Source organism: Tubulanus polymorphus, chromosome 8 (genome assembly GCF_964204645.1).
Source record: "Tubulanus polymorphus chromosome 8, tnTubPoly1.2, whole genome shotgun sequence".
NCBI classification, from domain to species: domain Eukaryota; kingdom Metazoa; phylum Nemertea; class Palaeonemertea; order Tubulaniformes; family Tubulanidae; genus Tubulanus; species Tubulanus polymorphus.
Genome location: NC_134032.1, coordinates 3,572,922 through 3,587,617, shown reverse-complemented (window position 1 = coordinate 3,587,617; position 14,696 = coordinate 3,572,922). Strand labels below are relative to the sequence as shown.

At 38.5% G+C, this 14,696-nt stretch overlaps 1 protein-coding gene across 1 annotated transcript; it reads right to left on the bottom strand.

Annotated features, from left to right (window-relative positions):
- Positions 1–10,124: 10,124 nt before the first annotated feature.
- LOC141910041 (uncharacterized) lies at positions 10,125–14,024 on the bottom strand. Its single transcript, XM_074800739.1, has 5 exons — positions 13,736–14,024; positions 11,464–13,475; positions 10,700–11,382; positions 10,428–10,483; positions 10,125–10,246 (listed from the first exon to the last, which is right to left on the bottom strand). The coding sequence occupies exons 1-5, from the start codon at positions 14,022–14,024 to the stop codon at positions 10,125–10,127; spliced, it is 3,162 nt and encodes a 1,053-aa protein (XP_074656840.1).
- Between the last annotated feature and the right edge of the window lie 672 nt (positions 14,025–14,696).

Sequence of the window (14,696 nt, the reverse complement as noted above, 5' to 3'; positions counted from 1 at the left end):
ATATGCGACTTTTGAGTTTTAGTCAAGCTATTACCGAAAAATTAGACTTTTAAATCGGCAATTTTTCAGCACGTGGTCACTGTCATTGCTTTTGTTTAGTAGGTGCGCGTTCTGACGTCATCTCTGCCAAACGCTAACGGCTTCCAGTCATTTCACTAGGCATTTCATAGGGGCATTACATCGTTTTCGAACTCCTGATATTGTTGCTACTCTTATATATGACACGATAAACGTATATTAGTGAGTGGTGCTGTCGGTCAGTGACAAACGATGTTTATTTCATAGGCTACGCACATAGGCTACGCGAACTAGCGCGCGCATGTGCTTGTGTTGATCGTCAAAGATAACATCATAAATAGAGCCACCGCGGGTGGTATGTGAACTATACGCACAATGTGAAGGATAAATGAATGACTGACTAATTTACGGCTAATAAGAGATACCTTTTTTCTATCAGACAGATCATAGGTCGTAACTTATATACTAAATTTTTTTTTCAATGTTTTTCAAGAATTTGTCAAGTGAAAAAAGATATATACCTGCTTATGCGTATAGTTTGACGCGCGACCATCGCAAATATAATGATATAGTTCTGATATAAATCGCAATAATTTGTCTCGCCATTTTATGGTGGCTGATTCGGGCCATACTAAAAAATTTTTCTTTACGGCTAGAGCAAACAATAAAAACATTTCCACAATGGCCCGTTTTTTGGTTTTCTCGCGCGAGAATTCAAAACTTTTGGTTTTCTCGCACGAGAAAACTAAACATTTCTGTTTGGAAATTTTTTCTGACTGGCTAGAAGCTGGATAAAAACCAAAGTTCCCGAATTCTCGCGCGAGAAAACCAAAAAACGGGCCAATGTGAAAATTTTTTTATCGTTGCTTTAGCCGTACAGAAATCTTTTTTTTGTATGGCCCGAATCAGCCACCATACCATTTAGATAACCGCGTGCTATACATTTGTGGTACGGACCGGGGAGCGCTGAAATGATCTTATTTATTTGGTGGTTACCTCTCTATTTTCTATTTTGTAGTTTCGATATCATCCGCAAGTCATATCATAAATGTAGTAGTGTAGTCATCCCCTTTGATTGATCAGTCTTATTACGCATCTCTTCGCATATACGTTTTTTGTTGTTTTCTGGAATTTTTTTTTCTTGTCGCATTGGCACAGTACCATATCACATCTGTTATTTCTTGATTCTAGTAGAAAAAATGAGAATCTTCAAAAGAATCTTCGTAAAAAACAAAATGCACTAAATATGGAATTAATCATAAGATCTCGTGAGCTTAATTACAAACGCCGAATAATCTATTAGCTCAACGATACAATGCACTTTTTGACGTGTCGAATTTCATATCATCTGCTTCGCCCTTTCACTGGCGATATCATTTGGGTTGTGACGATGTAATCCGATAGATAACGGCGATGTCCCCTGACACGTGACACTTGACCTATTAACCTAATTTCGACTAGATGACAAACTAGCCACCTGGCTGCTAAAACGTCATCAGTATGCTTTACGGATGTCTTACAGTCGTTGAAATGCTCTATCTCATAGAAAGTGCTTAGAATGTTTTCTATTATAATAAAACTAATTTATGTAAACAAAGACGTGAACTAAAATTAACATCGAGATCTAAGTCACTGGTTACCTTGATGTTCAAACTTTGTGTACCAAACATTTTATCGTCGTTTAAAGCTCTTACAACTAGCATCATAACCGATACTAGTTTGATGAGTCTTTCTTCATTAAAAAACCGTATGAATTCATTTTGAAATCAAAATCAACATAAACACAGATTTATTGCTCGTAGATTATTCAAATAGTACCCAGCGAAAGGGTTCAGGCTGCTTTTATTTTCAATGTTGGATTTTGTACCATCTTTGCAACACGGACGCAGATTGTAGTGTCAATGTTCTCCTCAAATGTACCGAGTAAACGTCGTCACTTATCTTACATTGAATTTGAGTAAAGTACGTAATTTCAAAACGCTAAGTGCAACATTCGGGTTTAAGTGATCGGCACTATCGACGTTAAGATATCTCTGGTTGGATATACGTACCGCAAATGATCGCGCCATTTTGCATTTTCCACGCGTATCTATTCAGATAAACTGAAGTAAACAGAATGTCCCAAAAACTCTTGCTTTTACATTCGTTGTTGCTAATACGACCGTAACAATCATCGTGCACTTTACAGCACCTTTAGAAAAATAGTACGGGATTTTAAGCTTGAATTTCATGTGACAATTTACCTGTGAATAAAATGATATATATATGTATTGAATAAAACAAACCGACAATTAATGAGATGCGTTGGTACTTTTACCAGTTAATAACTTAAAACCCAATAAAGGAAATGTTGGCTCCATAACCAAACCTAACAACTTGAGACCAGTCTTAATTCATTCAGGTTCTACAGCATTCCAACAGCATTAGGCCAGCGGAATTATGCTTTGGTTCTATAACCGTTTACAATATAGGACCTGTAAAATCTAAGTTGGTACTTTAACTGATCTAAGGATATTGAATTTAATTTCCAGTTAAGTAAAAAGGTCAAAAAAAGTAATTAACTCCGGTTAAACATTGAAGATTGTCTTTTGAAGTTATAGATCGAAATATACGTATTTGTCTCTTACATTGCAATGGCTTTAAATGCATTTGAATGAAATTTGGTGTAGGTTTGTTGCAAGGTATTATCATCGCATAGAACGTAATTTCATCGTCACTGTTGGGTGCTATATACCTGTCAATCTGATCAAGGACGCGCCCACTACCTCCCTTCCCGCAATAGTTGCCGTATTCGTTGAAATCTGATACCGGTCGTTTTGTCAATTCTTTCATCATATGGCCAAACTGGTCTAAGCTTCTTTCCTCAACGCTGATAGAAATTACGGTATCTGTAATAAAAGTTCAATCTGTAATTGCATCACTGTATTATAACCTGTGCAATGTAATTCAGTTTTCGATCGTATTTAAATAAACGAACATTCGATAAAACTCGTGAGTGGCAAACGGGATGGAGTCCTGCTTGCGGCTAACAGTGCACGGACAACACTTCAGAGACTGCGGTCCCGTTAGGTTAAAACAACAACGATCAGATAGGTTGAAAATCTGCGTGAACGAAGCTCCAAAAGACGTACAGTAAAGCAAAACCTGAGAAGACTTACCAAATTTCCACAATGAGCACAACAAACAAATGTAAAACAAACGATAGAATATGAAATTCCTGTAAAACAAAAAGTAGTATTCAACTATAGTTACTTCCTGAAAGTAAAGAAGAAATCTACAAGAACATTGCACGAACGTTTTTAGTATTATCATTGTAAATGAAATTTTGGTGTTTTTTTCAATATATCCAATTATCTGTTGAAACTATGCAAAAAGACTTCCTGTAAAACTCACATTTTTCTACGTCAGTCTTGGAGCACACGATAACTGCAACTGCCAGAACTAAACTACTGATAAAACTACAATCAAAAATCTAATATAATCTAAACCTATTTAAATGCGGATTCGAATATAAATTTTATTCAAAATACGTGCAGTAATCTGTCGATTGATGCTGTTCAGAGGTCATTGTTCTGACAGAATGATCAATCGAGGGATTTTGCAATTTCATTTGCGCTGGAAATATATCCATCATATCTTTGAATAATGAACTTATCATACAAATAAATTGTTTGCCATACACTGTGCAAGCAACATACAGACCTGGTGACCTAGATACATATATGATTAGAAATTAGGATTTTATCTCAAGCAAATAACGCAAAAATTGTTTCTAAATCTTTTTATAGACTGATTCTAAAGAAGTGGAGAACAATAATGACGGTGCCCAGGGGTCACTCAGATCAAACATAACCCCATCAATACGATATTGTTCACCGTTGAGTTCCATATTTCCGTACCATATTTCTATGAAATATTTTGTTAAAATAGATTTCTTTTATCATCGTATCAAAGAAAAGAAGTGTAGTTATCTATATCTGTGTGGAAATTTGCTCTATTTTGAGGATTACTATTTTTCCAGGCTTCTATTCCAGAAATTGTGCATGGTAATTTCGAATCCAAGATTGCTGACTTAGGTCACATGACCTCAACGCACCAATCTGAACCCAGGAACTCTGAAATTAATCCCCATTTCGTATCTCAAATTTGGTGTATAGTTTGTTTATATAGGTTCAGTAGCTCCTAAGTAATGCTTAAGTTAACTGGAGACACTAGTTTCACCCAAAATCACCTTCGTATTATACCATGTAAAATGGCCAGTGAAAGCTCGGGGACACGTGTGTATATTCAGATCAGGATTTACGAATATATGATAGAATATGATTTGTTATGGTTTTCATATGCAAATAGTTTATAACGTTTTAAATCGCGTTGCAGCTGTTCGTTTATTTATCATATCGGTATAACTTAATGATACATTCATATTATGTTATGGTATGTTGTTGCTGTAGCTTTATTCAGGTCTGAACCTGTTAATCCCCTGATCAACCTCAATGAAGTATTGGGACCAATCGAAATCAATTCTGGGATTTGCATCCCTGTTATTTATGAATTCAGCGTCAGCATCAAGTCCGAACCTAGGCTGTTCCTCGTCATCGTGTGCACTGTGTTGGTTTAATATGACACTATGTTCAGTTCCAAAAACCGAAACACCATTCACCAGGAACCGTCCACCATCATCTTGCAAAGTTCTTTTCTTTGCTTGGGTATTACTAACGTAGTCTTCAAACGGCGTTTGCACACTATGTTAATAACCTCGCCCAACGAGAAAATGCTTGGAAGTAATCGATGGCTCATCTAGAGGCGAAGGCGATACAGTGGCGATTTGGCGACTATTCAGTAGCCCGGCAATAATCGAGAAGACTTCTCCCATTCAAATGTTAGGTTGTCGGCTTTGACGATATGTCTCACGGATTTCTTCACTTCTTGCACCATGCGTTTAACCAGACCCTGATGACGTGGTCCTGTGGGTGGACCAAGCTTCCACTGGACATCGTACTTCCGCGTGTAAGTTTGAAGTTTTTCCCGATCTAGGCTAAACTGCAACTAACGGAATTCGTTATCTGCTCCTCCTAAACAAGTTGCGCCGTCACGAACGATAATAGCGGGGGCACCACGTGTGCTAGCGAATCGTTCGAAAGCTGGCATAAATGCTGACGTCGACAAGTCTCGGACAGAGATTAAATGTACAGCTCGTAGCAAGCCCAAACGAATACCGCACAATTGTCCTTGGTTGTCGTATTACGGTTCAACGTCACGAGGACTGGTCCAAGGTTATTAACAATCGTTGTCTTGAACGGTCGGCTGAATGGCGTCAGCCGAAAGTTTGATAGGTCGGCCATTCGTTGCTGTAGTGGCTTCACTCGTTAACGTCGACAGGTGACGCACTCATGGATAACACGTCTGGCTAATATTGGTGTCAACAACAATCCAGTACTCACACCAAAATGGAATTATTAAATTAAGTGGAATCAGTTGTAAAGCTGAAAAAAGAAATACAGTTATGCTTGGGTCAGGATAAAGACATAGCAATAAGGGAGCATCTCAAAATTTCGATAGCTATTTAAATCAGAATAACCCTCGGAAGGGGATTGGGTGAAAGCCTCCCGCGGGTTATTCCTCGCGTTGCGGGGGGGGAGGCATACTGTATTAAATTCGTCGTCCGCCTGTACGCAGTGGTTTCCGTGTCATAGCAGCTAAACGACAAAATTTCTTCAAATTCAACAGTTGTGTTGTACTATATGTGGTTAGTAACTGATTAGATTTTGGGTCCTGTTACATCCAAGGTCAACGTCACAGGAAGCCATTTTGCGAATTTCATTTACGGGCTCTAACTCATAAACGGTATAGGATAACTAACTGAAATTCTATGGATGGGTTGTCCTAGGGACCGTGGGTAACTGATAAGATTCCTGGTCGTATTGGTCAAAGTCAAGGTTACTATGAGGTTACTAGAAGCTGTTATGTATTTTTCATTTCCGGGCTCTATCTCATGGATTGAAGATAATTTGGTGCCATTTTTTGGATGGGTTATCCTAAAGACTAAGAGTAGGGTCACTAACTTATTACATTTCGGGTCCTGTAGGTCGAAGGTCAAGGTCCCAGAACCTGTTTTGTATCATTCACGCTTGTCAGTGTAAACGCTATCTTAATTTTGGCATTGATTGCGATTAAATGTTCACGAATTGGTAAAGGTCGTTAATCAAAAAGAATCAAACACGTTAGAGTCAAACACGCTGCCAACACGTTAGAGTTACCGCACGCGCATTGAGGATGTCGTTCGGCCTTGTAGCTCCATTTGTCACATCCGAATCATTCATATTTTTCGAAAGCCTGCAGTGGGCTGGGTTTGGAATAATCTATCTCTCGCGAACTCTGAAAATATCGGATATTGACTTATCGCTATCGAGCTGCCCTGGTTAGAAAGATGGAAGGAGAATGCGATTTCAATGTTTCATTTTCAATTGTTATGTCTCCACCATTCATCTGTGTATGCAAATTAGGCTCGCACTACACCATCGTCCCATCGAAAATTGATCATCTTTTAATCAATTGGTTTACGATTATAGACGTCGTCGTCATGATGGTATAAACACTTCTGCGAGAAGTCTGGAATGTAATTGCCATTTTATAAGATTGGTAACAAGCACATATACTGTTCGCAAACAAGTAATTTACACGACGGACAATCGAAGTTTTTAAAGCCCCCGTTACATTTTGTTGTGTTGTACTGCGTGTCTCCAACACCGACGGGCAGACGAATTCAGATGTGTGGACGGCCTCTATCACAGCATGTTACACTATCTCAGAAAATGTATTACCGAAGCCTAAAAATCAATCATTCATTAAATAAAGTTGAAATATTTTTTGTGGGCATCTGTTCCTAATGCAAACTAGCGACACGGTGCATCCTCACTTGCCACAAATGGAATTATAATATCACAAAACATGTGTAACCGGTTGGATCCCGGCTTGCCACAATCGGAAGCCTCGATTTCTACAATAGAACGTGGTGTCACTTCGGTTCTCAGTGATAGTACGGCCTGGGTCAAACTCGAGCGAGTTAAGATAAGATAAGATATTTATTTCACTCCAACCATAAGATGGTACGTGGAGGCAAGATTGAATACAAAATATGGAATATAAAAATTTACAAAACATGAACAGAATTATATACATATATACAAAACAAAATAGGAATTAACAAAATTTAATATCAAACTTTCAGTAATAAAACTATTTACAAACTAAGCAAGTACAGAGATTGAATTATATACAGCAAGATATATCACACGTATATACACAATTCACTGGAGGGATCTGTATAAACTTAAACCTAACTGGATAAATCTAGCTAATTGTGGGGTAGGATTCCTTAATATTTCCAAGTTTCTGGACATACTTAAATGGATGGAATTATCACGCAGATCACTTAGCAAAGTGCAGTCATAAATGAAGTGAAGCTCATCTCCTACGGTGTTACAGGCAGGGCACAGTCTTTCACTTCGGTCTATATGAGCGTTCGATCGATTATTTACCGGTAATAAATAGGAACCAATTCTGAATTCGAATAAGCTATGCACAAGACTTCCATCAAGTTGAGTTATATATTTTTCAAGCCTAACATCGTTCTTATATAGTTTGAAATTAACATACTGCTGATCGTCATTCACTTTTTGAAGCATTTCTTGTACGTGTTGGTCACGGAGGACTTGTTTCACGTACTTGGAGAGCGTTTTATAATTTTCCATGTATTGCTGTAACCATATGTAAGATAAGCCAATGTCGTCAAATATTTTCTTTATATACAATAACCAAGGGGACTTGTGTTTTTCGCGTACATACAGATTGAGGGATATACGGTACAGGATTGCATTAAGTTTTGATTCTTTGCCGGTAACAGTTTTAAGCCAAAAGTTTACCATCCTCCGTTTTACCTCGATACTCATGGGGTACCGCCCAAGTTCAGCTAATACCTGCAGGTTGTGCGAATATTTTGACACTTTCATAATAATTTTGCAAAACGTACAGTGCAGACTCTCTAATAAATCGAGGCTTTCAAAGCCCCATATCTCACAACCATATAACGCAACGGGTGCGACGCACATATCGAATAGTTTCAGCATAACATCTATCGGGAGCTTCAAGCGTCTGCCTTTTTGTATTACCGAGAACATTGCTCTCATTGCCTTGTCATATAGTTATTTTTTTGCTTTGGCGAAGCTGCCATTCCAATTGAACTTAACTCCCAGGTATAGATAGTCCTCAACGATCTCAATCTCATTGTAGAAAACTCTGCGACAGTCGGGCCCTTAAACGGGCGCACCAAAGACCAACAACACACACACGTATATCGCAGATACAAAAATGACATAGAATTTATTCCCAATACTGTATTTATATAAGGTACAAATAATGTGAGTAATAAACCGTGAACTAACTCGACCATAAACCGTAACAACAGGATATACAGATAAGCTTGCTTACAATATTCAACATTTCTCCCGCCGCAAAATATAAATCTCAAATTTGATATTACAATTTCATTTTCTTACACCATTCTAGTTTACCTCAAATAAAAAATACAGATATACATACAATAATTAAATTCGATTTTAACAGCAAGTATTATAAATATTTCAAGAGCGCAATTAATCATCATCCGACTCCTCCGCCCGGCGCGAAAGTTGACGAATTTTTGCTTCTGCTGCAACTGCCGCTGCTCTCTTCGGACGTGTTGATACTGGAGCATCACTCACTGAAGAACTTATTACGGGTTCCTTAGCGCAAACCTCTAACGGATACAAACAACTTATAGCTCTATTCGTAAATCCGGTTGATGTTTTAAGAGATGCGGATCTCACGTGGCCATCGTTTCCTCGATGTAATTCAGTAACTACACCTAGACGCCACCTTAAACGAGGACCGCTATCGTGAATTTGAACTACTGAACCGACCTTCATATCACAACAATTATGGCCCGTAGTACGGTGAAACTCACGTAAACTTAACACATATTCACCCTTCCATCTATTCCAAAATTGTGTAATCAATGAATCCAAATAATTATATCTTTTCACAAATTTCTCATTATCAACACGAAAGTCTGGATCAGTATTATCAAAATCTGCAACCGGAACAGAAGTAAGACGGTGTCCACAAAGGAGCATGGACGGAGTCAGAGGTTCCGGGTCGCGTACATCATCAGATATATACGTAATTGATTTAATCGACTTTCAATCTGCGTAACTAAAGTATGCAACTCATCAAATGTCACGGAGGTTCTACCTAGCACCTTATAAATTGATGATTTCACCAAAGATACTAATCGTTCATAAAATCCGCCGTGCCACGGCGCACGTTTTGGAATGAATTTCCAAATAATCCCTTGTTGGGATGAATATGTCGAAAATTCTACTGCAGAAAAAATGCGGATCAGAATATCATTAGCACAAGTGAACGTAGATGCATTATCAGAAATGAGCTGTCTAGGTACGGACCTACGTGACACAAATCTCTTAAATGCTAATATGAATTGTTCTGTAGTAAGATCTGACACAAGCTCCAAATGAACTGCACGGCTCACCGCGCATGTAAACAAACAAATGTGTGTTTTCACATAATCTCCACTTTTCGATCTTACGAACAAAGGCCCCAGATAATCCACGCCTGTAAAATGAAAGCATGGTACTTCTGTGATTCGAGATATAGGCAAGGGTTGAGGATCTGGGAGCCTGTAAGGTTTACATGATAATTTGCGACATACAACACATTTTCAAGTATATTCTTTACAAGTTGTCGAATCTGCGGAATCCAATAGACCTCTCTGAGTTGTGCGATAGTAGAATTAACTCCAGAATGGAAGTTGTAACAATGCTCTCTGTACACTATCAAACGAGTAAGGTAATGATATTTTGGGAGTAATATTGGAGTCTTAGCAGAATCGATGATAGGAGCATTTTGCAATCTCCCTCTACATCTTATCAAATTATCGTTACCTATATATAATTGTAATTGATTGACAATGGCCAAGCAAGAACCTTTGTTACCCTGAACCTTCGTCAATGGTTCGCGTACCTTTGGAAACTCAGAATCTTGAATGAATTTTATCCACCAATATTCTGCGGAATGCATTTCTTCCGCTGTAATTCTACCGTGAAGCCTCGGGGTAACTCCGGCTCTGCAGTTGTTGATGAATCGAAACACCAGTGAAGACAGTCGTAACAAACTAACAATAGAAGAAAAACAATTTTAATCAACAAACGGTAACGGTGCATCGAAAACATCGGCATCAGAATCAGTGGACATAACATGGATTTCAGAATCATCAATGGCCATCGAAAGGTACTCCGGCCTAATATTACTAATAAGCCAGTCTGGACCATGGAACCAGAATTGATACAACTCACGTAGTTTAGAACAATCAACACCTCGAGTGAGCAAATCAGCAGGATTTTCATCAGACCTACAATAATACCAGCGTGTACTCTCAACCAAAGATCTTATTCCATACACTCTATTCCTAATGAATTCACTTAATTTCTTTTTAGACTTAAGCCATGATAACACGATCTGGCTGTCTGTGTACATATATACATCGATATTTGGAGCATTTGCCTTTAAAGCGGTACAAATATAATCAGTCAACCTTGACGCTATCAATGCTGCAATTAATTCTAACCTTGGAATAGTAGTTTCTTTGTTAGGAGCTACCCGTGATTTAGAAGAAATCAAGATACATTCATCACCACACTTCAAATATGAAACAGCCCCATACGCAGATTTACTGGCATCAGCAAACGTATGTAATTCTAGCTGTGCATTTTGATCACGACCGGCAAAGTAACATCGAGGTAACGAGATTTCTGGAAGATTGCTTAGGTCACCAGCTATTTCTCTCCACCGAGAACACAAAACGTCTGGCAGGGGATCGTCCCAGTCGTAAGAATCCTTCCAAAGACTCTGAACAAAGACCTTTATTTTAACAGTTACTGGGGTGAAAAACCCTAATGGATCATAGATCTTACTCATGTCTCTCGTTACTGTGCGTTTCGTGATAGGTGTACCGGGTTCTAGAGTATTTATGGATCTAGATTTCAATGATAGACAATCGGATTCTGTATCCCAAGTAACACCTAAAATGTCTACAGTTAATGACTTCTCTAAGACGCCATCACTTCGAGCGTGTTCCCTCAATAGAGAACAGTTCGAAGACCAGGAACGTAAATTGAAATGACCTTCAGCGAGCACATCTCGCGATCGTGAATAATATTCCAAGGCCTGTTCCTCATAATCTACGGAGGAAACTACATTATCCATGTAAATGTTGTGTATCAAATCGTTGGTAACAGAATTCAAATTATTCTGTAAATGGAACAAAACTGTACTGTTTAAAATGAAAGGCGAGCATGTCGCACCAAACAAAACCCGTTTAAAACGGTATACCTCCAAGGGTGAATTCGGATCGGTTGGATCTTTAGGCCAAAAAAATCTAGTCACGTCACGATCCCGAGGGTGTAACCCAATCTGTAGAAAAGCTTTTTCTATATCAGCAGCTAGACCTATTTTACCGAAGCGAAATCTCATGAGTATTTGAATTATTTCATTGAACAACGAAGGGCCACTATTCAAACAGTCATTTAAACTAGGATTATCGCCTACACTAAAACTACAGTCGAATACGATACGCACAGGCGTCGTCACTGACTGTTTGAATACTGGGTGATGAGCTAAGTAGTGTTTAACATTAGAATTATCTAATTCAGATTCGGAAACCTTTTCGATGAAATTCTTTGAAATCTGATCAACAATGATGTCCGAATACTTTCCCAACATCTCAGGAGATTTCCTTAATCTATCAATAGTTGAATGCGTTCTATTCACTATCACGTCAAAATTTGACGGCAGAACTGGATGATTTTCACGCCATGGCAATTTAGCGTAGTATGTATTGTCATGCTTTTCAATATAATCCGTGCAATAATATGTAACAAATTCTTTATCATTATCAAACGATGAATTTGGCATAATTCCAATGTTCTCCAATGACCAAAAATCACCAACTGATTCCGGCGTTTTTCCTGCGCTTGTTAATACACTCATTACAGCTACAGGACGATCAGCAAAAATACCAACCGGACCACAAACCAAATAGCCCAATTTCGAACTAATTGCTACAGGACCAACAGACGACTTAACAATATGACCGGTCACAAAATCATAATAAAAATCCGACCCGATTAACACCTGAACATTAATCTTGTCAGAATTTACAGTGTCCGCAAACTGCAGCGATTTAAATTCTGGAATATCTCTGAATGCAGTATTCACCGATATAGGCTGAGTAATTTCGGGTACTACCAATGCTTTTACAACTACACAGCTGTCATTGCAACGGACATTCAATGTAACCAAATCCAAATGATGTACACTACGTTTATCAGAACCAAAAACAGATATGCTTACTGTCTCTTTCCTAGTGATTGGAAGCCCTAAATCTTTGGCTAATTGAGACGTAATAAACGTCCGTTGCGCCCCATCGTCAAAAAGCAAATTAGCAATGATTGTTTTATCAGTACCGGAAACTTCCGTCACCGCAGTTTTTAACATAACAGTATCTAATAACTTAGCATTAGTCGTTACAGCTGTGGTTTCAAATTCTATCAAGGATATATTTTGGTTTGATTGGCAGGTTCCACCTTCAACCACTGAATTAGTTTGAGTTGCTGAATTAGATACGATTAATCTTCTTTGCTTAACTCTACCCGGTTCACTAAAGCTCATGTCAGCCTGATTTCCGGTACCAGGCCACATGCGGGATACGGCAAAATACAAACTACTGTGGTGTCGTTTTTTGCAAAACTTACATAAAACTTCCGACCGACAATTACTCACTCTATGCTTTCCAAGGCAATTAAAACATAAGCCTGCCTTTTGAACGATGTCCTTTCTCTTCCTAACGTCGGTAACATAAAAACAATCTGATGGCAAATGAGATTTACAACAGTACACGCAGTTTCGAGTAACATTCCTGACGGGTTTCGAATTAACAGATTGTTTTGAATTGATATTTAAATGCAACGATTGAATAGGCGCGTTCGTTTCTGGTGACATGCATGATTCCTTTAATTGAATTTGAACAAGTAAAGCTTCTCTGAGCTCAGATAAACACCAATCACTATCAGGTTTATTATACATAATTGCCATAGACATTTTAACATCGTAAGGTAACTTGTCCAACATAGCTGGAACAAGCATCACGCCGTAGGATTCAGTAGAAATACCAATTGAACCGAGATGTCGAATATACGTTTCAGAACTATCATAAAAACGCCTTAATGACGAAACTTCAGTTGTTGGCGGATTCAATTCAGTTAAAGCCTGCAAATATGCTTTTGACAAACGGTGCGTCTGACCAAAACGATTTTGTAATAATTCAACGGCACTATCATAGTTTTCTGAAGTCATAGGAAGACCATCAATACAGCGTCACCACTAATTTGACCGAGCAAATAACTATATTTCTCAATGTTAGAAAACGCTGAATTATTATGCACTGTTGATTCAAACAACCCCCAAAAGGTAGACCATTCAAGCAGATTCCCAGTAAACGTGGGCAATTTAAGCGTCGGAAGTGTGGATTTCCGAAATCCTTCAGTTCTAACTTTAGTAGCGGTTAACGTCGTATTCTTCAAATATTGTTCATAAAACAACTTACGATCAGTGGCATTCGAAATGGCCTCTTCTGCTTCATTCGAAACTTGCATGTAGACGCTGTCATCTTTCATCATCACCAACATTTCTTCATTTATGTCAGTCAGAAGCGTGATCTTGCTCTCGAGTCGCTGCACTAATCGTTCGAGTTTCGCGATGTCCGGCGCCTGAGTTGTTCTTGAATTGACCACCGAATCTGCGTCATTCAAAATCATCGTGACTTGTCCCCGCTGGGCTGTCCTCTTCCGCACAAGGCCTTTGTAGCCTTCGCTTTGTCGTCTGTCTTCCGCCATCACGTACTGCCAGGCTCGAGGGCTCGAGGGACCAAAAATGTAGAAAACTCTGCGACAGTCGGGCCCTTAAACGGGCGCACCAAAGACCAACAACACACCACGTATATCGCAGATACAAAAATGACATAGAATTTATTCCCAATACTGTATTTATATAAGGTACAAATAATGTGAGTAATAAACCGTGAACTAACTCGACCATAAACCGTAACAACAGGATATACAGATAAGCTTGCTTACAATATTCAACACTCATCTGTGCCAAACATAAACTTTGTATCTATCTTGATCCTACATTTACTTCTTGCAAAAATTAAAACTTTAGTTTTATCGATATTAACCGTTAAATCGTTTTCTAAACAATATGCATACAAAGTATCCAGCTGCGACTGCAGTGAATTTTCATCCTCAGCTAAGATAACTGTGTCATCTGCATACAAAATAATAAATAGATTTAACAGGGTGTCAAGATCATGATCGCAGTCCGAATTCAGCTTTTCTATAAATGAGAGAGTTGGATTACCATTACCCACGAAAAATGCCTCTATATCATTTAAATAGAGTGAACATAGGATTGGTGATAGATTTTCGCCCTGTCTCAAACCTCTGCCGGCAGTGAAATATTGTGAGGTATTGCCATTATATTTTACGCACGATTTTACAGAGTCGTAC

Excerpts from the sequence above, each read along its gene's own strand:
- LOC141910041 (XM_074800739.1), bottom strand. The coding sequence starts at position 14,024 with ATGGCGGAAGACAGACGACAAAGCGAAGGCTACAAAGGCCTTGTGCGG. Across the intron at positions 13,476-13,735 it reads CATTTCGAATGCCACTGATC|AAAACTATGATAGTGCCGTT; the intron begins GTAAGTTGTTTT and ends CTATGACTTCAG. Across the intron at positions 10,247-10,427 it reads TGTTGATTGTTCTAAACTAC|TTTGTTACGACTGTCTTCAC; the intron begins GTGAGTTGTATC and ends TTCTATTGTTAG.